Below are 22,383 nucleotides of genomic sequence, written 5' to 3'. Positions count from 1 at the left end.
AACAGTCCTCAACCAGCCTGTCCTCCTCTCCCACCCAAAATTTCCACCCAAATTAGAGAAGCACCATGGCCTAATGAAAAGAGCACGGGCCTGGGAATCAGAGGACCTGGGTCTAATCCCAGCTCCACCACTTGTCTGCCGTGTAAATTTGAGAAGTAACTTCACTTCTCCGAGCCTCAGTCATCTTCATCCGTCAAATGATGATTAAGACTATGAGTCCCATGTGGGACGTGAACTGTGTCCGACTTTGTATCTACCCCAGGGCTTAGTACAGTGTCCGGTATATAGTAAGTGCTTAACAAAAACAATAAAACATATATAGTCTACACTTCCTCCAACCCTGAGAAATATTTTCTAGATGAGGGCTCTGAGTGGAAGTAAACGAAAAGATAATAACCAAAGGGTAACAAATGAGTCACAATAAATCTCCACTTTAGATTGGCTCTGATGCCTGGAAAAGCTTCCTTTAGCTGTGTAAGAACATAAGAACATAAGCAATGCCATTAAAGGGTCAGATCAATGGCTCATCGGGTCCAGAATTATTTCTCCAAACAGGGTTAGCAAAATGAAAGTGGCACGGTTTAAAGTTTTATGCAGAATAAACTGCAGATGGAACGGTTCCTATTACTCCCGACTGCCAGAAGTGGCTAGCAGGTAAAGGGCAGGCTGCAGTCTCAGGCAGATAACAGCATCTCTAGGGCAGAGCGCCTAATAGAACAGCTCCCCTGACATGAGGAGGCTACTCTGGGGGGTGGGGAAATGGGAAACGCATGCCACTCACCTGGATAAGTGAAACGGTGCCATCGGGGTTACTGAAGGTCTGTACTACAGTCTGTGATGGTACCAGGTGGGCTATACTATGTGTGGCTGTTGGCTGCTGTTGTGTCTGCTGATCTTCAAAAGCGTATAACAGATCTTCTCGTCCATGCTGCTTATAACAGTTCTTTACTATGGTCCGCAGGGCTTGGGTCCATGACACCTGCCACCAAAACGAAACATTATTCAGAGATGGGAGAGAAGAACAGGACCCCTGCTGTTATTTAGCCCATCTCAAATGATCCGTTCCCAAAAGTCACCACTTACCAAAGAGGCAGCCAGACCTACAGGTTGGATTAAGTTGAAGTCAGAGGCCTGCATACCATCTCGGGGTAGAGCTATCTTCTCAGGCATTAAAGAAGATCTACTAACAGGTTCTCTTCTACCTCAGTAGGATCTTATTTAGCCAGTTCTATTTGATCTCAGTGGACAGTTCAGCCTTGCTTTGACTTAATAATAACGGCAATTATTAAACGCTTACTACGTGCCTAACACTGTTCTAAGCGCTGGGGCAGATGGGCTGGATAATCAGGTTGGGCAAGTCCCTGTCACAGATGGGGCTCACAGTCTTAAGTAGAAAGGAGGATGGGTATTTAATCTCCATTTTACAGTTGAGGAAACTGAGGTACAGAAAAGTGAAGTGATTTGCCCAAGGTTATAAAACAAAAAGGGTCAGGATCGGGAATAGAAACCAGGTCTTCTGACTCCCAGGGCTGGGCTCCTTACACTAAGCCACACTGTTTCTCTTGACTAATAGGAGATCAGAAATTAAACTCCATAAGGAAGATGAAAATTCTTAATTATCAAGTTACGGACTCCCATGGAGAATCTAGACCTTACAGTATCCTTAAGGAAAGAGGGAAGGGAGGAGAAGAGCACTGGTTATTTCACCCTCCAGTTCAGTCTGGTTTATTCTTGCAGTTAGGGGTCTCTGGGTCAGGGATGGGAAAGACACCCTGAGGCTGGTCGCTCCCCACTCTCCTGGTGTAGTGCAGCCCATACTCCAGTGAGGCTGGCTAATCAGGATTAAGTCAACTTTTCTGACCCTGAAGAGATTACCACTTCACTACTTCATATTGCAAGTTTACTTAGGACCTTCCTTCAAAGGGAGTTCAAAGCACTAATCAGAGTTTAAAAGACCCAGTAAAAGAATTAACCTTCATGAACTTACTGCTAGGGAAGTGAAGGCACATTCATAACCAATCTAAATCTTCTAACACTGGAAAGAGTGGAAAGAGAACTGGATTTTTTTTTTTTTTTTAAGGGGGGAAGCTTAGCTTTTCATCCCCACCTTCTTAAGATGTGCCAGCCTCAAAGGAAGAGGTCAGCTCAACAAAGGGGAAAACCTCCATCTCAAGTAACTGATTCCAAGTAGGGAAAATCCCAGGACAACAGAGCTCCAGTTGACACTCACCCGTTGTTTCTGTTCTTCTGAACGCACGTCGCTGCGGACATTTGCCCAAGGGATATCTTCTGGCCACCAGATGGGTTTACAGCTCTCCTTCCCCCAGCCGGGTTTCCCCCGGCCCGTGGAGTATTTCAGCATCTCTGGGATGAAGGCCCGGAGCTGAGCCTAAATAAGAGAAAGAATTGGAGAGTGGAGTCACCAGAGAAGTTCCTCCTCTCACAGAAACTTTATTCCCTACCAGATTCCTCCTCTGAGTTGGAAATCATCACCCCGGAAGAGTCCATTAGAGGACCCTAAAGAGAGAGAGGTCTTATATGGGGTTGGCGAGCTACGGTGGCTTCACCCTGGAAGCCATCTGGTTCGGAGACTTGATCTTAGATTGTCTTTCCTGGATTGAGTTTCACTGTGGTCATGTCCTGATCATCTGCCTGGATCCTGGTTCCAGGAACAGGTAAAGAAGATCAGTTCCATCAAACCTTAGTCTTGCCCAACTCCTGCCAGCCTGCTGATCAATGACCATCCCAAAGAGCTGGATATTCTTCAGAAGACACTATTTACCCCAGCCCAAATATCACGGCGGCTTAAGCCCAAACAGGAAGCCATGATGCACAACAACGTGACAAGAACAAGGACAGAGGTTCAGTATAAGATGGGAAAGGAAACCATTAAGAACCAGTAATAATGGTAATAGCATTTACTATGTATATACTATGAGAGAAGTATAGTATATATATGAGAGAAGTATAGTATATATACTATATATACTATGAGAGAAGCAGCGTGGCTCAGTGGAAAGAGCATGGGCTTTGGAGTCAGGGCTCATGAGTTCGAATCCCAGCTCTGCCACTTGTCGGCTGTGTGACTGTGGGCAAGTCACTTAACTTCTCTGTGCCTCAGTTCCCTCATCTGTAAAATGGGGATTAAGACTGTGAGCCCCACGTGGGACAACCTGATTCCCCTATGTCTACCCCAGCGCTTAGAACAGTGCTCGGCACATAGTAAGCGCTTAACAAATACCAACCAACATTATTATGTATCAAGCACTGTACTGAGCACTGGGGCAGATACAAGACAAACAGGAGCTCACAGTCTAAGTAGGAGAGAGTACAGGTATTGAATTCCCATTATGAGATGAGGGAACTGAGGCACAGAGAAGTGAAGTGACTTGCCCAAGGTCACACACAGGTATGTGGTAGAGTCGGGATTAGAACCCAGTTTCTCTGACTTTCAGGCCTGGGCTCTTTCCACTAGTCCATGCTGTGTCTTAGTACTCAGAGCTGAGAACCAAGAGTTTGAAGATGGCTGTAAGTGCTCAATAAATACGACTGAATGAATCAACCACTCAGGAACGGCCCCGATCACAAAACTGCATTCCAGTTAGGAAGCAGGACACACTGCTTACCTCCCTAATTAATGGGGCAAACATTACCGTTTCATTTCTGTATCCAACCCTCCACTTCTACCAGACAGTATGCTGCCTACAGGATATGACACAAAGGCGTCCCAGAATATATTTGGCTTTGTGGCGTCAAGCGGTAGGCTATCGGGAATGTATCCATTTGCAAAGCCTGGCTATCAACTGGCCTATGAGGTCACTCCTCTGGTTATTTTGAGAAAGTGCATCTCAAAGTCATTTCTCTTGGCATTCTGGACTCTTTGGAGGATGTTCTTCTTTGGTCTCAGCCACGGACAGAAGCAAACAACTTAAGCTTGCCAGAGGGCCCGGCATAAAATTCAGGGAAAAACAATATAACCATTCGTTTGTTGTTCATTCGTTCATTCATTCACTCACTTGCTCGCTCACTTGCTCATTCACGCTCTGAGAAGACCTCCATGTTGGGCACTTTAGGGAATTTTCAAGAGAAAACAGTGCAACAGTGTCTGCCCTTGAGAAGCCTACATCAATCTAATGGGATATTGTGGATTATCACAAAATAAACAAAGGCAAGTAGACAAAACCTGAAAATGCCAGAAATACGGAACATAAAAAATAACTGAATTAATACAAAAGAAACATATATAATCTAAATAAGTACTTGAAGGCAGTGGGAATGAACAGAATGATTTACAAAGGCCTAGAGATGCAAATAAGAGAGAGCAGGTATTTACGTAAAGGGAAGCTCGTGGACCGATGAAGAGATGATGGGAGGGCATTCCAGGCAAGGCAAATAGAAGGGGCACTGCCCACAGTGATTGAAGCAGTGAGTAGGTTTGTCTGGAAGAAGACCACAGTCTGCAAGGTTGGAAGAGAGGAAGGCAGAGAGATGGTAGTGGGGAGGAGAGATTGGTGGAAGTTCTTGAAGGCTTTGAATTGACCCTACTGGTGCTAGGAGTTGCTGCAGCCTTTTGAACAAAGGAGTGGTCTGATCTGACTAGTGCTCGAGGAAGGTGATTTTTGCTACTATGTGCAGGTGAGACTGGAGCAGGGAGAAGTTGGAGCTGGGAGATCAGCAAAGAGACTTGTTTCAATTTGAACATGAAAGCAAATTTGGGTGGAGGATGCACAAGGGGGGGACAATGAGAGGCAGGCAGACACACAAGTGAGGAAGGGGAAGGTGGAAGGGAAAGGGGAAGGAAAATGCAGACTCACACATGACAGAGGGAAAGCCACAGAGAAAGGATTGGGACTTAGTGAGGAGCCTATTCTCTGCTTGAGGCTGGGGCCCAGAACACCTATTTCCAGCTTGAGGCCACAGATGGGAGAGAACGGCAGCTCAGAACCGGGTCATGGCTACTGCTTCCAGTCAGCCAACAGCCCCAATCCCATAGGACAAAGCCCCTCCTCATCCCAAGGAAGAGCCAGAACCTTTTTTTTTAAAAAAAAAAAAAAAATGATGGTATTTGTTAAGTGCTTTCTATGTGCCAATAACTGGGGAAGATACAAAATAATCAGGTTCAACACATTCACTGGCCCACATGGGGCTCACAGTCTAAGTGTGAGGGAGTAGGATTTAATTTATAGATGAGGTAACCGAGACACAGAGAAGTAAAGTGACTTGCCCAAAGTCACATAGCAGACAAGTGGCAGAGGAGGGAGTAGAACCCAGGACCTCTGACTTCCAGACCTGAGCTCTTTCTTCTAGGTCTTGCTATTTCTCTATTAGGCCAAGTTACTTCACCTTGATTGTGGTAATCTATAGATTTAGGGCAGTGGCGTGGAACAGGAGAAGAATACGTAGATTACTTGAACCTGATGGGGGAGATGGCTGGCTCTAGTGACAGATGTAAATAGTTGACCCACTAAGGTTGTAATCTCGTTGTGGACCAGGAACGTGTCTACCAACTCATGTTATACTCTCCCAAGTGCTTAGCAGAATGTTCTGCAAAGACTAAGTGCTCAATAAATACAATTGATTGACGCAATGACCCAATACCATTTCCAAAGGCAGGAGGGTCTTAATTTATCTGACAAATTCCAGCAGGAGTACTCTCTATCCTTCTGAGAAGCAGACCCCAGGAAAAAAAAATCAGAGCCAATGGAAGCTGCAATTCTATTTTCATAATGCCAGTGGATTTTTGTTCAGGCCTAAGCTCAGAAGGACATTGTCTGCCAAGGTGTTCTATTCTTCTTGGCATTTTCAAAATCTTTCAGGATTAAAAGAAACCAAAAACTCATGAGTTGAGAGCTCACAGTTCTGTTGATTCTAGATAATCGAAATGATCTGTGCTATGATAAGTAGTTTGTTCTCAAAGCCAGGAGCACACACAAACGTCATTTCCCTCTTCTCTAAGAGGGCCGCATTTCTAGCTCTTTGCTGCTTCTCAGGAAACAATTCTCCAGAAACCTCGGACCAGGTCCATGATGGCCTGTTTACAGATGCCAAAAATATACGAATGAAATGATGTAACTCTCTGATGCTGTCAAATTCTCACTGGTCTGTTCTTGCCCTATGGGTAGAAGATCAGGTCAGGTTTTCTAGCCCCATCCACCTTCCCCCCTCCATCATCTAAGCCCGCCAAAAGGGGTTTTATGGTTATTGTAGTTCTTCAGAACTCAAAGAACGCAACGGTCAAAGGAAGTCCTGAGAAATAGAGAGAAAAAGGTCAGTTATTTCCAGTCTAGCTGAAGCCTTACTAAAGAGCTTGACAGAAGAATCCACCACTGATAATGGTTTGTGACTGCGCTTTCAAATCACAAGGAGAGTAACGGCAAAGTTGAAAGATAAAAACAAGTTTAGTCAAAACTGGGGAAAGCCAAATGCCACAAGGTTCCACACAATATCCCTGACTTTAGGTACCGGAAGGAACCTGTCTGGAGAGAGGCATGGGAAGAGGCAGAGATGAAACAAGCTAGACAACAACCTAGCAGCTGTCTCGCAGCCTTAAAGGCCAAAGATTAACCACACCAGGCATGAAGCTACCCTCCGACTGCTTACCATTCTGGACCTGCGTGGCCACAGCTTTGTCACCACCACCCACCCCCAGTCCTCTACCGCTTCCGCTGTCACGTCCAAGCTGCTTGTCCCCAATCCAAAGTGTCTTGCAGGTGTCGTGAGCTCCTCTCCTTACTCTGTTGCTACAGAAGCAGCATGGCCTAGTGGATAGAGCAAGGACCTGGGAATCAGAACCTGGGTTCTAATCCCAGCTCGGCCACTCGTCTGCTGGGTGACCTTGGGCAAGTCACTTCATTTCTCGGTGCCTCAGTTACCTCATCTGGAAAATGGGGATTAAGACTGTGAGCCCTAGGTGCGACAGAGAGTGTGTCCAACCCAATGACCGTGCATCTAACCCAACACTTAGTACAGTGTCTGGCACACAGTAAACACTTAACAAATGCCACAGTTATTATATTACTGTTTTTTTAATGCTATTTCTTAAGCACTTACTAAGTGACAGATGTTGTACTAAGCACTGGGGTAGATATAAACTAACCAGAATGGAAACAGTTCACATTGTCCCACATAGGGCTCAAAGTCTTAATCCTCATTTTTTACAAATGAAGTAACTGAGGCACAGAGAAGTTAAGTGATTTATCTGAGATCATACAGCAGACAGGTGGCAGAGCCAGGATTAGATGCCAGGTCCTCTGACTCCCAGGCTCATGTTCTTTCCACTAGGCTATGCTGCTTTACCTTTATTCTTGAGACTCCACTCTAAGTAAAAAATAACCTTAACCTTCACCAGTAGAACAGTGCTCTGCACATAGGAAATGCTCAATAAATACCACTGATTGATATTGTATATCTCCCCCTGGCCCCCATACCAGGATTGCCAAATCCTTGTCAACAGAAAAACAAAAAAAGATATACATATATTTTTCAAATCAGAGTCATCCCTCTTTGACATTGAAGGGGGAAATGGGTAAGATCTCCCACTCTCTTCTGCGTTGCCCTTTGCACCCTTTATTCATCCCTCCCTTAGCCCCACAGCACTTATATACATATCTGTAATTTATTTCTTTATATTCATGTCCGTCTCCCCCTCTAGACTGTAAGCTCGTTGTGGGCAAGGAACGTGTCTACCAACTCTGTTACAGTGTACTCTCCCAAGCACCTCATATAGTGCTCAGCACACAGTAAGCTCTCAATAAATACTCCATCTAGTTTCCATCAACAACTTCATTGAATTCAGTAGAAACAGTCCCCTTTTACAGCAACCACCAATCAGAGATGCTGGGGCCTCATTCAAAATTAATGAAACAGTAGTAAAGGATAGATAGTAACCCAGTGCAGGAAGAGTCAGATGGCTTCTTCCCAGAATTCTGCACTGTGTACCTCATTATCCACATGGATTAATTGCCAGTCCTTTGGAGTTCAGAAGCCCAACACTTGTTAGGAGGGTTTGGTTTACCCCACTGGGGATGCAATCAACAGGAACCACAGAGTTAAAGCTTAGGTGTGAAGGCCTCTCTTAATTGAGCCTGCAACAAGAGTGAAGCCTCCTGGTTGCCTGGAGCACTGTGGCTGGAATAGGCTTGTCACTCCAAGCCACCAGGCCAGGGACAGTGTGTTTTGAGCTCATACCTCACTAGCTGCCAACTAGCCCTCTCTTCAGACCCAGCACAAGCACATTTCAAGGAAAACATTTCCCTCAAAGTTGTGCTCTGACAAGAGCAAGCCATGATCTTTATCTGTTCTGTGTGAGTCAGAAGTGGAGACTGCAGGTAGGCTTTAGATGATAGGTTTCCAAAGCTTTAAATGCTTTAAACAAGGTCAGATTTTAAAGTAACCTCCAGCTGCTTTACATGGTTTTCACCAATTGGCGATTACAGGGTAATATTTCTGGGAGATTATGCAGTGCTTCCTTAAAATCTTAAAACCGCTTGATCGACGAGCATTGTAGCTTCATTCCGCAAATGGGGAAATAATAATGTTGGTATTTGTTAAGCGCTTACTATGTGCAGAGCACTGTTCTAAGTGCTGGGGTAGACACAGGGGAATCAGGTTGTCCCACGTGGGGCTCACAGTCTTCATCCCCATTTTACAGATGAGGGAACTGAGGCACAGAGAAGTTAAGTGACTTGCCCACAGTCACACAGCTGACAAGTGGCAGAGCTGGGATTTGAACTCATGAGCCCTGACTCCAAAGCCCGTGCTCTTTCCACTGCGCCACGCTGCTTCTCTCGGATCCTTCAAGAAGCTTGCTTAAGGTGTGGCTGATTCAGGGACCCCAATTCCTGATCCGACTTCTGACATCTCAAAGGCGAAAGAAGGAGCAATTCAAAACTACATTTGCTAGCACATTATATACCCAGCATGGGGCTCACAGCTCATGAGGGATGTAGAGAAAGAAGGCTCACTAGAGAACTAGGAGACCTCTAGCGCTTTGGGAAAAATGGTAATAATTACAGCTTTGGAAAATGAACTCATGAGGAAAGGATAAAAGGAAAACTGGGATTATTCAAACTAGCACGGTCCAGCCAGGGGGCCACAGGTCAGGAGCTGTCCACCGAGCCACGTGGAGGTAGTCTGAAAACGCTTCTCTGTGCCTCTCCAGAATTCCAAGAATGGGTCCCTCCCTCATTTCAGGGTTCCTCAAGGGCCATTTTTAGAACTGGTCTAGGTGCCTCTGTGGGTGGAGAGGGCAGCACTCTCCCCTGGACATGTCACCTGGGGGGGGGGGGGTGGAAAGGGATTCACAGACCCCCTCTTCCCCTACAAGATAATAGGGACTGGAGGGTCGACCCCACCTCTGATCCCAACCACGGTGCAGTCCTTCTATCTGGCCTGATTTAACCCAAAAAGAGAAGCCATCCGAGGCCTTAATCATTATCTTCAAGAGCGTGAGGGATAATTAGATAGGATCCTACAGCTACTGAAAGCAAAATAAAAGAAAGAAAGAGGCTTTGGTTAGCATAAAGGAAAAGCTTCCTTGTAGTATTGTTATACCCAGGGACAGGTTAACAAAGAAGCCTGAGGAATCTCTATGCTTACAGGGAGATTGGGGCGGGGGGGACGATTACAGTGATCTCCGGAGGTTCCTTCAAGTTCTATAATTCCCTGATCGTGCAACCTCCCTAGCCAACCACAACGAGACAGAGAACTGTGTAAGCAGCCTCCAGACCTAAATGCTTACTTGGAATCCCAGTACGTGTGGCATCTGATCAGGCCACACTTTTAATGGGGATGGGAACAGGAATGGGATTGGGAGGGGAGAGGAGAAGACTGAAGGGAATGGGATGGGAAATGGCGAGGGGAAGGGAAGATCATCTCCTTCTGAATGAAGCTTAATTCGTGAACTGGGAGAAACAGGTGCGGGCACACCCCCATTTTCAGAATAGGGAAACAAAGAATGTCACAAGGCAGGTGTGAGTGGGTAGCAGCAGCAGGGGAGTCGGGGAGGGAGCTGTGATCAGACAGCAGAACTGTAGAACAGGTCTGATCAGACCTCAGGACATCCATAACATTTTACTTCCCGTGTAATTTCCTTTTAGCCTTTTGTTTTGTCCTTCGAGTGATTGCTTTTAAGGCTCTGTGGGGGGGAAAAGTGAGGCAGGTAAGAAATTCAAAACAACGACCCTGGATGGAAGGACTCAGAGGACTGACAAGGGATGATAGAATGTGTGGCTAAATAACATCTGTGGGTCCGCGAGGGATGAAAATAGAGTAGCCCAGAAGCCTTTCGGATTAGGGAATTTGTCGGGAAACCCAGGAGGCATGCTAAAGTTTAGAAATCATCAGTAAAGCTTTCCTAAACTTAGAAGAGTGATGAATACCACAGTCTATTGACAGATAAATCTTCAACTAGACAGTGCAGAGTATTCTGAGGGAGTTCAATATTTTATTTTTTTTAATGGCATTTGTTAAACACTTATTATTTGCCAGTTACTGTACTAGACATGAGGTAGATTCAAGATAATCAGCTCCATGGTCCATGTCCTACCTAGGGCTCAGTCTTAATCCCTATTTTGCAGGTGACGTAACTGAGGCACAGAAGTGAACTGACCTGCCCAAGGTTACATAGCAGATATGTGGCAGAGCAAGGATTAGAACCCAGGCCCTTCTGTCAGGTCCATGTTCCATCCACTAAACCACACTGCTTCACTTTACAGGAGTTCCTTGAGAGGACTGAATCTCATCCTGCTCCAGCTTCTGTGGGAACACCCTTCTCATCCTATTTTCAGATATGCTTATATTTGGCTCAGTGGGTTGATAACACTTGCTGTGGCAATCGCTTGGTTAGTACATTAGTTGAGATGAAAAGGCTACCAAATGATTAATGTTACATGTTTTGGAAGTGCCCTAGAGTCTCCTCTTCTTGCCACCTCCCACAAGGTCTGAAAGGCGCTGACACAGAAGGAGACAACCTTGTCTGTCAATCATTGGTATTTACTGAGTGCTTACTACTTGCAGGGTACTGTAGTACAACAGAATTAGCGGACACATTCCCTATCCATAACGAGCTTGCAGTCTGGAGGGGGATGCAGATATAAATAAGCAATTTATAATATAAAATTTAAAGACATGCACACAAGTGCTGTGGAAATACATTGCTGTGAAGCTGTATGTCCAATAGGAAGGTGTGGCTGGGGCCTAGATTAAGAACCTGTGAGGTGCACCTTCCAAATCCTCAGTGCTGAGCTCCAAGTTTCTTCCCAAGATGCTTCCTTTTCCATGCAGTCTGGTCTACCTCTGCTTACTAGAACTGCCATTTTACCAATGAGAGTTTCAGCCACAGATTGAAACCACGACTGCCAGCGGAATCTACTCCCAAGCAAAGGCCGGAGGGGTGAGCATGGACCAGGAAGAATCAGCTTTTGTGCTTTGGATGAATCTGTGCCTCCTGAACTAGTGTATGATTTAGAACATAAAACAAATTCTATTACTTTGCAAAGAGCACTGTTACCATCTGACTTCCCTTACGCAAAGCAGGCATCCTGAGGCTCACCATGTCCTTGTAAGCAGCTTAGTTTTCTAACTGCACTTTCACACAAACTCCTTTGCTTAAAATACTGAAGTTTCATTTCCCTTAAGACCTCCAAAGAAGCAGGGCGATTAAACAGAGGATGGTTATTTTCACATTCTCCTCTCCCAGGAGTAGAATAAACTCACATCTTAATGCCTCTGTGACATCTATCGGATGAGATCTGTGCCTGTTCAAAGCTAGGGTCTTAATTTTCCGGCCCCGATGGCAAGGTTCCTAATTGAGTAGCCCAATTTACATTTACAAATCTACATTTACAAATCTCTTTGTAGGATTTCGTGCCCTCAAGACCTTAAAAAAAATGCATTCGTATATTCCAAATATGGCAACATTGCATTCCCTTTTAAGGCGACCATTTTCACTCTACTAAATCCAGAATTAAGGATCCTGGAATTCTCCAAAGGTACCTGGTGGCACCTAAAATACCTTTTGTAACCTATAGGGCATTGTTTGAGTTTTGATGCTTGTGATATGTCAAATCACCCAAGGGAACTGCAGGCTCTGTATCTTAAAGCTCAGCAACAGAAAACAGTTTTCAAATCTTCTGGGCAGCAGAATCCTATATTTTAACTGAACAGCTTTGGAGCAGACCAGGAATCCACATAATATATACCAATTCAGTGAATGTACATTTAATTTTTCTGTAAATGGATTTTCCCTTAATTGTGTTTCATGCTGATTTACTCCAAAATGTACTCATGGGTCATATTTCCATTTATTAATTTAAGATTTGGGGAATGAGTAAGAATTTTAAGTACCTTGGAGGTGGAGGAGGGAGGGCAGGTAGGGGAGAGCTATTTTTGTGCACTTCTAACATGGAAAATAGTCTAAAAAATTCATCCAACCTAAATTTCACTATTTAGATTTTTGGTTCTGCCTTGAATCAAAATCGCCAGCTTCACATCAACTCTCTGACCTAGGCAGAAACTATGAAATTGGAAAACAGGAAAAATTGGAGTCATGTTACATAGAACAGCTGAATTTATCTGCAATTTAGTAAGAATATGCACCACCCCAACCCTAAATTAAAAACGGATTTTATCTTCCACCCCCAAAATCATGTCAACCCTGGAGGTTGACTTTCTCTGACAGAAGAAGCCTGCACCCTGCATTGCCTCTGAAAGAATTACCAGCCTATTGCATCAGCTTTCTGTGCTGTTTTTCTCGGGGAATACTGAGGCAACCTGGAAGGCCCCAGTAAAAGTCTGAGAAGACAAATTCAACGAAAAGAACTCTGATACTCTTGCTTGGGTCTTTTACTTGCCCAGAACAGTCCAGTGTAAGGTGCATGAAGAGAGAGATATAGAGGGAGGGAAGGAGGAAGGGAGGGAAAGAGAGAGAGAGAGCACGCAAGCCAAATTCTCTTTCAGTTCTGCATGTAAAATACTACAGTAGGTGCTTCTTTCAAGAGGGCTTCCACTCCTCCTTCTGATACTAGGCATACAACTCTACCTGTATTGTACTCTCCCAAGTTGAGAGAGTGCTCTGCTCACAATAAGCACTCAATAAATATCACTGACTGATCAATGGATTAATAGGCAATACAACATTTAAAACTACTTCCAACAGGTAGCTGTTTATTCCCTTTTCCAGCAAATCTCCCAAAGAGGATCCCATACTGATAAGCCAATTTTTAAAGTGTTCCACTTTGTAAAGCGCGAATTCTCCCAAATGCATTTAATAAATACTCGTTGACCGATGAATTTGTTCTGATAAATCTTTCCTTAACTCTCGGACTTCTGAAGGTGACCAATGACTGACTAACGAACGGCCTGCTACTGCCCATGCTTTTAGTCTTTTCTGTCTAAACTGCAGCTGAAAAATCCTCGTGGGCAGGAAAGGGTTCTAGTCTTCAACCTGAAGGTGCTTAAAGCACTCCAGACAATTGATGGGTTTTAAATAATATCACTGAATATTATTACTTTAAGAAGCTGTTACCAAGAGTTCAGGGAATGCAGTTACTATGGCTTTTAAGTAGGTGCTTTACTTATAATCTGTTTCTGGGCAGGAGGGATGTTCGATGGCCCTTAAAGCAAATCAAGAAAAAGGTAGAGAGACAGAAAAGAGGACTCGCTAAGCCTTCATTTGGCATCATCAAATGGTTCAGGAGGCAGCAATGTGTTAGGCACTCAGAGAAAGGGCCATGGGCTCTTTCAGAGGCTTAGTTTTGTGCCTACATCCCCCTGCTCCAAGCTTGGCACTTGTTCAGATCTGATTCAGGGAGGAAGAGCGCCACCTAAAGCATTCCCAGCAGCCTCTGCTCCAGCTGAGTTTTCATTCCAAGGTCTCCTAAACCAAGTTCTAGGCTGCCTGACCCTTTCCAGAGAGCCCACAGGAGAGCCCACACACCCGCTGCCAATGCGGGTGAAGTTGCAGGAGGTTGAAAAAGCCTGCCGCGATCAGGGGACTTCAGACTTTATGGAGCCGGTCCCCTCGAATTGTAAAAACTAAAGAAAAAGAGGTGGTCGCCTTGGGGAAGTACGGATGGAGATGGTAGTGAAATGACTAAATTGCACCATCCGAGAAGGCCAAATCCATCCTTCCCTCCTCGAGAGGAAAGGGTGAAGGAAGGCCAGCAATTACCGATACCAAAGCTCTGCAGGTCAGTTTGACTTCGAATCCTCTGCCTCTGGAGAAAGGAACCTTCGGAAGCAATCGATCTAATCAGTGGTATTTACTGAGCACTTACTGTGTGCAGAGCACTGTAATAAGTGCTGCTTGGCAAAATACAACATAAGAGTTGATAAACACGTTCCCGGCAGTGTTGCTGGGGAAGAAGAAAGCTGGGCGTTTGAGGTGGGAGGATATTTGAGCCCTAAAGACTACCCCTTCATCCCTGGAGTAGATGACTCATTGACAAGTGCTCCCCACAATCCCCGAGGTGAAAATTACTGGGCTTTCCTTTTCCTGTGACCCAAGGGTCCAAATGCCTGAGGGGGGAGGAGGCATCAGAGTAGTCATTTGGCTTTGGTCGAAATGGAAACTCACCTTTTTGTTGGGGGCCCGCTGCTCTTGCCACGGCATTTGGCCTGTCCCTTCTCCCCAGGGGCATGAACCACCCGCCCCACCCAATGCTACGTCACTGTGGCACCAGCAAGGGCAGCGGAAGGCCCACCCATGCCCCTCCGTCCCTCCCCTTAGCTGCCCGCCCTGTACCTGGGTCATCTTGTCCACAGAGACGGGAATTCCGTCTATGGTGAGAGGCGGCAGCTCTGAGTTAACCTCTTGGGGCGCGGGGGCGTGTTCTGCCAGAGCTGATTCCAGGTCTTCCAGGATCATGCTCTTGTACTTGCGTACCTGTGGGGAATCAGGAAGACGTGAATAAACAAGGTTGCCCTGCAACAATTAAAAAGAGGTTGAGGCTGGGCAATAGAAAGGCGGGGTGGGGCTGTCCCTCCCTGTGCCCCTACAGATCCCAGTGAGTACGCAGCATCATAGCCTGGACGGAAAAATACCCTCTGGCCCCAAAGACAGCACGCCGAAGCTGAATCAAGATGGAGGAGATGATGAAACTGCAGAGTAATGCTAGGAGGTGGGAATAAAAGTTTCATGGCAGCACTGATGCTTATTCAAAGTGAGTGCCTAGTAAGCACTTCTCTAGACCGTAAACTAATTGTGGACAGGGAATGTATCTGCTATATTGTACTCACCAAGCACTCAATACAGTGCTCTGCACAGGGCAAGCGCTCAATAAATATGACTGACTCATTGATTAACAGATACCACAAAGTCTAGTCTAGTTTCTTTTTTTTTATGTTATTTGTTAAGTGCTTACTATGTGCCAGATACCCTACTAAGTATTGGGTTAGATATGAGATAATCAGGTTGGACCCAGTCCATGTTGCACATGGGGCTCACAGTCTTAATCCCCATTTTACACATGAGGTAACTGAGGCACAGAGAAGTTATGTGACTTGTCCAAAGTCATACGGCAGACAAGTGGAGGAACCAAGATTAGAACCCAGGTCCTTTTCACTCCTGGGTCCGTGGTCTATTCAATAGGCCACGCTGCTTCCCTTGGGAAGTAGTTGATGTTTCCAAGGAAATTTTAAGGGATAAATTTTCTGAACAACTGTGTCCAGCATGGATGCCTTGTGGTGGCTCAGTTCTTTTCCATGGACAAATTTAGGAGAACTCGCTTCAGGACTTCAAGTGTTAGGCTCAAAGAGTTTCATAAACTTCAGAATACATAAACCTCAATCACACAGTACTAACTAGACAGCTTAAAAGCTCATTGTGGAAGAAACACTTTATGCTCTGAGGAGAAAAGCCAAGATATTATTATACTGAATTATCATTATTTCTACTATTATTAACGACTTTATAGTTACTCTTGGATCACTTTTAAGGTTCAATAAACTTCCAGGAATCTATAGACATGCATTCTGAGGAGCTTGTCTTTTTTGTGGTATTTGTTAAACACTTACTATATGCCTGGCACTCTACTAAGCACTGGGGGAGATACAAGCTAACCAGGTTGGACAAAGTCCCTGGCCCACTTGGGGCTCACAATCCTAATTCCCAATTTTACAGCTGAGGTAACTGAGGCCCAGAGAAGTGAAGTGATTTGCCCTCGGTCACACAGCAGATTAAAAACCAGGTCCTTCTGACTCTCAGGTCTGTGCTTGATCCACTCTGTCCATACTGTTTGTCCTGTTTTTGTTTGAAAATAGCTTGGGTTTCAAGAGAGGAATGCCAGCAGGGCATTCCTCCGAGGATAATAATAATGTTGGTATTTGTTAAGCGCTTACTATGTGCCGAGCACTGTTCTAAGCGCTGGGGGAGATACAGGGTAATCAGGTTGTCCCACATGAGGCTCACAATTAATCCCCATTTTACAGATGAGGGAACTGAGGCACAGAAAAGTTAAGTGACTTGCCCACAGTCACACAGATGACAAGTGGTAGAGCCGGGAGTCGAACTCATGACCTCTGACTCTGAAGCCCAGGCTCTTTTCCACTAAGCCATGCTGCTTCCCCACTGCGTCCCTACTGTGTCAGTGTCAGTGATCCGTGTCAGTGCCTGAGTGGCTTGAAGAAAGGCCATCTGAGGAGTAGTCACAGTACTTCCCTGGATGAAGAGTTTTCCAAGCCTGCCTTGCAATGGGTCTTCATAAAGACATTATGACTCCCACCAGGGTGGAAATCAGAAATTTACCCCAAGATTCAGAGTACGTCCTCAGCTTACACTTTCTGCCCTGAAGCAGTGTGGCTACCACGGGCCTGAGAGTCAGAAGGACCTGGGTTCGATCCCCGGCTCCGCCGGATGTCTGCTGTGGGAGCTTGGGCAAGTCACCTCAACTCTCTGTGGCTCAGTTACCTCATCTGCAAAATGGGGATAAGAATGTGAGTCCCATATGGGATAGGGACTGTGTCCAACCTGATTAACTTGTATTTACCTCAGTGCTTAGAACAGTGCTTGAAACATATTAAATGGCTTAACTACTACAATAATAACAATTATTATTATTATTATTAGTCTGAAAAGAGCGTGGTAAATATGGGAAGATGAGCTACATCGATAGGTTCCCAACTGTCAGATGACTTCCTTGGAACCCTTCCTGTTAGTGTTGAGCACGAGGCAGAACAACCCTGGATTTGACAGAAATACTGAAGTGTTAAGAGAGTGGGCTGGAATTGAATCAGGGCAGCCGGAGCGCTAAAGAAGGTTGATTGACAACCTTGGCCCCACCCACTGCTTACTGTGTGACCACAGACCATTTCCTCAGTTGTAAAAGTGGTTAATTACATCCAAAAATATGTCTCCTCCTTCAAAGATCACTGACTCTGAGGGAAGAGCTCCACCTCTCGAACCTCCCACACCACTTCCTGCCTGTGTGAGATTTCCTGGCAGGTACTTCCACCCAATATTTAAAGGTCTGCTCCTGCTTGATCTGGGATAGTGTGTGAAATGGATCACACCCAGGCAACACACTTCCACCGTGGCAGTTTTGTCAGGTTTACAGTACCTTTAAAACCTGTCTTTTACTACTTTAGTTCTAGGCCAGATTTTTTAAAATCACTTTTTCATCCATGGGCCCCAAAGAGCCTGAATTAATTTTTACTGGTCCCTGAAGAGGGAGATATTATTATTATTATGCACCGAAAAGGACACCAAGATGGAAAGGCGGCTTATTTATATTAACATCTGTCTCCCCGCCCAAACTGTAAAGTCCTTATAGACAAGGAATGGGTTTGCTAATTATGTTGTACTACTCTCTCCCAAGCACTTAGTATGGTGCTGTACACAAAGTACGCACCCGATAAATACTTTTCATTGATTGACTGATGGATGACTTAGGAAAGTATGGGTATTCCAAGTACTGTCCACTTCCTTTCTCCCTTTCTCCTTTCTCCCTGCTCTTGGCCCGATCCATTTTAAAATCTTCCATATACATCTATATGATCTATAGCAATTCCTATATCACTATAAACAGAATAGTGCTTTGCACCTAGTAAGCGCTTAACAAATATCATCATCATTATTATTACCTGGTTTTGTCATGTCTACGTTTTCTGATTTTAAGTTCCTTCTGAGGAAGAACCTTTTTTTTTTTTTAAGTTTACGCATATACCCACCCAGGAACAAAAATACAGATATACAACACAGTCGTATTTATTGAGCGCTTACTTTATGCAGAACACTGTGCTAATCGCTTGGGCGAGTTGGTAGACACATTTCTGCCCACGAGCTTACAAATGCACAATCTCTCTCCCCAATTCTGCTTCCTCTCTCTCTTTCTCTCTGTCTCCTTCCTGCACAGCATCTAACTGCCCATTCTGAATTGGACCAGTTCAATTATGCCTAGGTCACATGTTCAACCCGGTAACCAGAATCACAAACGACCTCCCCAAAGACCATCCACAGGGGAGGAAGAAGATAACCACGTGAATGCTTGCCTAGAGCTTAGCGATCCTCAGAAGAAAAGAAGTACAAATGATTGGTGATTTAATTGTTATGTTGCCACCTTGGTTGCTGGGGACCTCAAAGATCCAAGAGAAGAGAGGATGCAAACAGTTCTCAGCAGATGTGACGCCTGCCCTCATGAGCATCAGTGTGCCACAAGGAACAACGGTTGCATCAGAAGCAGTATAACACCCTCCAACTCTGGCTCAACTTCCATTAATAATCATAGTAGTTGTGAAGCGCATACCCTGTGCGGAGCACTCTGCTCTGTCCTGGGGTAGATACAAGATAATTGTACTCAGTCCCTCTCCCATATGGGGCTCACAGCCCAAGGGGGAGGGAGAGCAGGTTACAGGTGAGGAAACTGAGGCACAAAAATTAAGTGCCTTGTCCAAGGAAATACAGCAAGCAAGAGGCAGATCTGGTATTGGAATTCATATCTCCTACCTCTCAGTCCTGTGCCCTCTCCACTAGGCTATGCTCCTTGCCATTACTCCTAAAAAGTATGAAATATCCACGTGCAATATGACAGCCAGGTCTGGGGCTTCTGGTCATGGAAAGAAGCAGCTCTGGTGCAGGCCCGAAATGTCCTAATGGCTTCCAAATGAAGATTCTCCTTTAGCCTGGTGACATTAATGCATCGCACTCCTCTTCCTGGTTTTTCTATTCACACTCCAAGCAAACGAATGAGCTCAAAAAGGTAAATGGTGACCCAGGGCAGGCAGGCTTCTGATGGCAGAGTAAGCTGCTGCCTCAGGGTGCCCCCGGGGATCTTTGACTTCTCAAAAGATGCCCATACCACTGTCTTTCTCAAAGATGGTGGTGGTACGGAAGTGAGCCTTTTAGCAGGGACTAGAAGTTGGGCTGTCCGAAGCATTAGGTGGAGGAGCGACCCCAGGGGTAGCGGCAGAGAAATGCTCTCTCATGAAACATTGTATATGTCATTCTGGTACATCATATGTGCATGCGACATGTCGTGATGATGCCATGTGGAACTTGGGGGACTGCCCTGGGTCCCATTTCATGGTGGGGCCAGCCCTGTGGGCAGAAGTTCCCCTCCATGGGTTAGAGGGTCACAGGTAGGGCCCTTAGAATTGACCCATCCTGCCTAAGGCAGGAATTGAATCAAAGGCTACGTTGACTAGTGAACCTGAATATCCAGCCACACAAATGTCAGCAAGAAAACTACTGCTTCAAGTAGCAGTAGTCTATTTAGACAATACATAACTTTCCCTTACAATTCGGGTTTCCTCTGGGGGGAAAAACTTGTTCATGTAGAAATGAATGGTGATACAAAACTTTTGGGAAAAGGGGTAGAGGTCTTTTGTTTTGTGGGGTTTTGGGTTGTTGTTTTTTTAAACCTTCAGGCAAATTCAGGCCAGCACAGGATTCAGTGCTGCCTAAAAACCATTTTCCAGAGAGATTATTCCAATAGCTCAAGGTACTGAGGGCTGGGGTAGATACAAGGTATTCAGGCTGGCCACAGTCCATGTCCCACACGGGGCTCACAGTCTTAATCCCCATTTTACAGACAAGGTAACTGCAGCATAGAGAAGTTAAGTGAGTTGATCAAGGTCACACAGTAGACAACTGGGAGAGGCAGAATTAGAACCCACATTCTTCCGACTGCCAGGCTAGGCTCTGCTGCTTCTATTTTTGGGATGGAAAGTAGCAGGAGTGTGGGTACTGCAGGCTCATAGTGCCTTGGGGATGTCCTACTTCTACCCAAAGGGTGGGGAAAATAAGCCATGTTTCCAAAGATCATATTTTACAGATTGTAGGTGTTGAACTGTACCCGAAATTCAGATCCCTGGGCAGAGCCTTGTGCAGTCTGAGCAAAGCGAGCAAAGGACAGAGCAAACAGGACAACGCCACGTTTTGGATCCTTACCACGTTCTCCAGCGGAGCTGCCCCAAACACTTTAAATACAGGGTTGGGTTTAGACGGAGAGATGCACAGGACAATAGCTTGCTGCCCCACTCGGGTGGTGTATTCGTCTAATGTCGCTCGGAGTTTCCTGCATCAGAGGGGTGAAAAAAAAGAGGAGGGGGGGAAATAAATGCCATTTGATAGCAGGAAGGAGGAACAGACTCAGCAGAGAACCCTCAGGCAACCATAAATTCATTTTGGCCTGAGATCGCTCACCCTGGTTGTGCATTCCTTCTCCTAACCCTGGCCACATCAGGGAAAAGGGGCGTGGTCTACTTCCCTGCCACGCACTCACTCGTACATACATACACATTTCCACTGAAGGCCTTTGCCTGGTCTCTCGTCAGACTATACCTTGGCACACGGTCAATCCTGCTCAGTCGTACACTGTGGGGATATCTTCCTTCTTGACCCCTGAAGGACAAAGATGGATTCCATTCATGGTCTCTCCTAACACTAAAGTTTGCCGCTATTGCCCTGATAGCTCCCCTTTGTTGCCCAGAGTTCTGCGGGCTGCCTCCACGCTCAAAAGGAGAGGAATCCCCCGCCCCGGACCCCCTGCCGCATCCCTCCGTGGGCAAAACCGGAAATCTTAAGCAGCAAGAATCAGCCTTCTCAAGTGGCAACTGAACCACGTCAATCCCCCCTACTCCAAAGCTTTCACTCTTTTCCTATTCCTACTCGTATCACACCAAGGCTCTTGACGTGGCCTTCGAGGACCTTCCCCAGCTGGTTCCATGATTCCAGCTGACTGCTTCTCCCACTACAGCTAGCCTGCTCCCTATTCCTCTACCCAATTCTCTAACCTCAGTGTTACTGCACAAAGCCAGTCCCCTTGCCTCAAATGCCCTCCAGGACCCTCTTCACCAATCCAGGCTCCTCCTTCCTTCAAAACCTCGTGGAATATACACCTCCTATATGGAACTTTCCTAGATTTAAGTCCTCTGGCTTGGGGCTGCCCCAGTACTAATCCGCATTCCTGCAAATCGTGTGACTATTCCCGCAATTTTGTACTCTGTTATGCTCCTGGCACGCCCGTGACTTATTTAGTTATTTATTTGCATTGTTTATATTTCATCTCATTTTCTTTACTAGATGTTAAACACCTAATGGCGGGGACTGGATCTTCTTTTATAATTCTTGCAGTACCTAGTGTAGTGCTTTCAAAGTTCACAGTCCGCAAAATAACGCTTAAAAATAATGATGGTGGTGGTGAAATGGTTCTTGAAAAGTTAAATGGAGGAAGTTTTGAACTGAATGACTCCTAGACTGAAAGATTACTTTCTACAGCATGGTACCTAGAGCAGCTCTATGCACACAGTACCTACACCTCTAGACCGTAAGGTCGCTGTGGGCAGGCAATGTGTCTGTTATATTGTACTCTCCCAAGCTCTTGATACAGTGCTCTGTACATGGTAAGCGCTCAATAAATATGGTTGACTGATTACTGTTGTTGATGGTGGTGGGGGTGGTGATGATTTTCCCAGTCTCACATACACACACAGCACAGGCTTATAGAGAAGAGGCATGGCCTATTGCAAAGATAATGGGCCTGGGAATCAGAGGACCTGGGTTCTAACTCCAGCTCTGTCATATGTTTGCTGCATGAACTCAGGCAAGTCATTTCACTTCTCTGGGCCTCAGTCATCCTATTTGTAAAATGGGGATTAAAACCTCCTCTCCTACTTGTTCCATGTGGAACAAAGTTTGTGCCTACTCCAGGGACTTGTATCTAAGCCAGTGCTTAGAACAGTGTTTGGCACACAGTAAGCACTTGACAAGTATTATTGTTATTATTATTATTATCATCATCATCATCTCAATTTGCAGTCTCTTAGTTCCTGGGGGCGGGGGCGGTCTAGGAATGTATATTACTTCAATTTACTCTCCCAAGCTCTTAGTACACTGCTTTGAACACAGGAGGCCCACGGTACGTACTCTTGATGGATTTCAATTTGCCG

The 22,383-nt window shown here is 45.5% G+C and overlaps 1 protein-coding gene across 3 annotated transcripts in view; it reads right to left on the bottom strand.

Moving 5' to 3' along the window:
• NRF1 (nuclear respiratory factor 1) overlaps positions 1 to 22,383 on the bottom strand; it is a 136,482-nt gene that overhangs the window by 40,316 nt on the left and 73,783 nt on the right. For 2 of the 3 annotated variants that reach the window (XM_029073292.2, XM_029073291.2), the window contains exons 4-8: positions 20,777 to 20,836; positions 20,384 to 20,510; positions 14,744 to 14,884; positions 2,231 to 2,389; positions 782 to 979 (exon numbers count right to left, since the gene is read on the bottom strand). In XM_029073292.2, coding sequence (XP_028929125.1) covers positions 782 to 979; positions 2,231 to 2,389; positions 14,744 to 14,884; positions 20,384 to 20,510; positions 20,777 to 20,836 — 685 coding nt within the window. The remainder of the gene's footprint in view (positions 1 to 781; positions 980 to 2,230; positions 2,390 to 14,743; positions 14,885 to 20,383; positions 20,511 to 20,776; positions 20,837 to 22,383) is intronic. The other variant, XM_029073294.2, reaches the window with a different exon arrangement.

Source organism: Ornithorhynchus anatinus, chromosome 10 (genome assembly GCF_004115215.2).
Source record: "Ornithorhynchus anatinus isolate Pmale09 chromosome 10, mOrnAna1.pri.v4, whole genome shotgun sequence".
Lineage (NCBI taxonomy): Eukaryota > Metazoa > Chordata > Mammalia > Monotremata > Ornithorhynchidae > Ornithorhynchus > Ornithorhynchus anatinus.
Note: the sequence above shows the minus strand (reverse complement) of the source record. Positions and strands in the feature narration are given on the sequence as shown.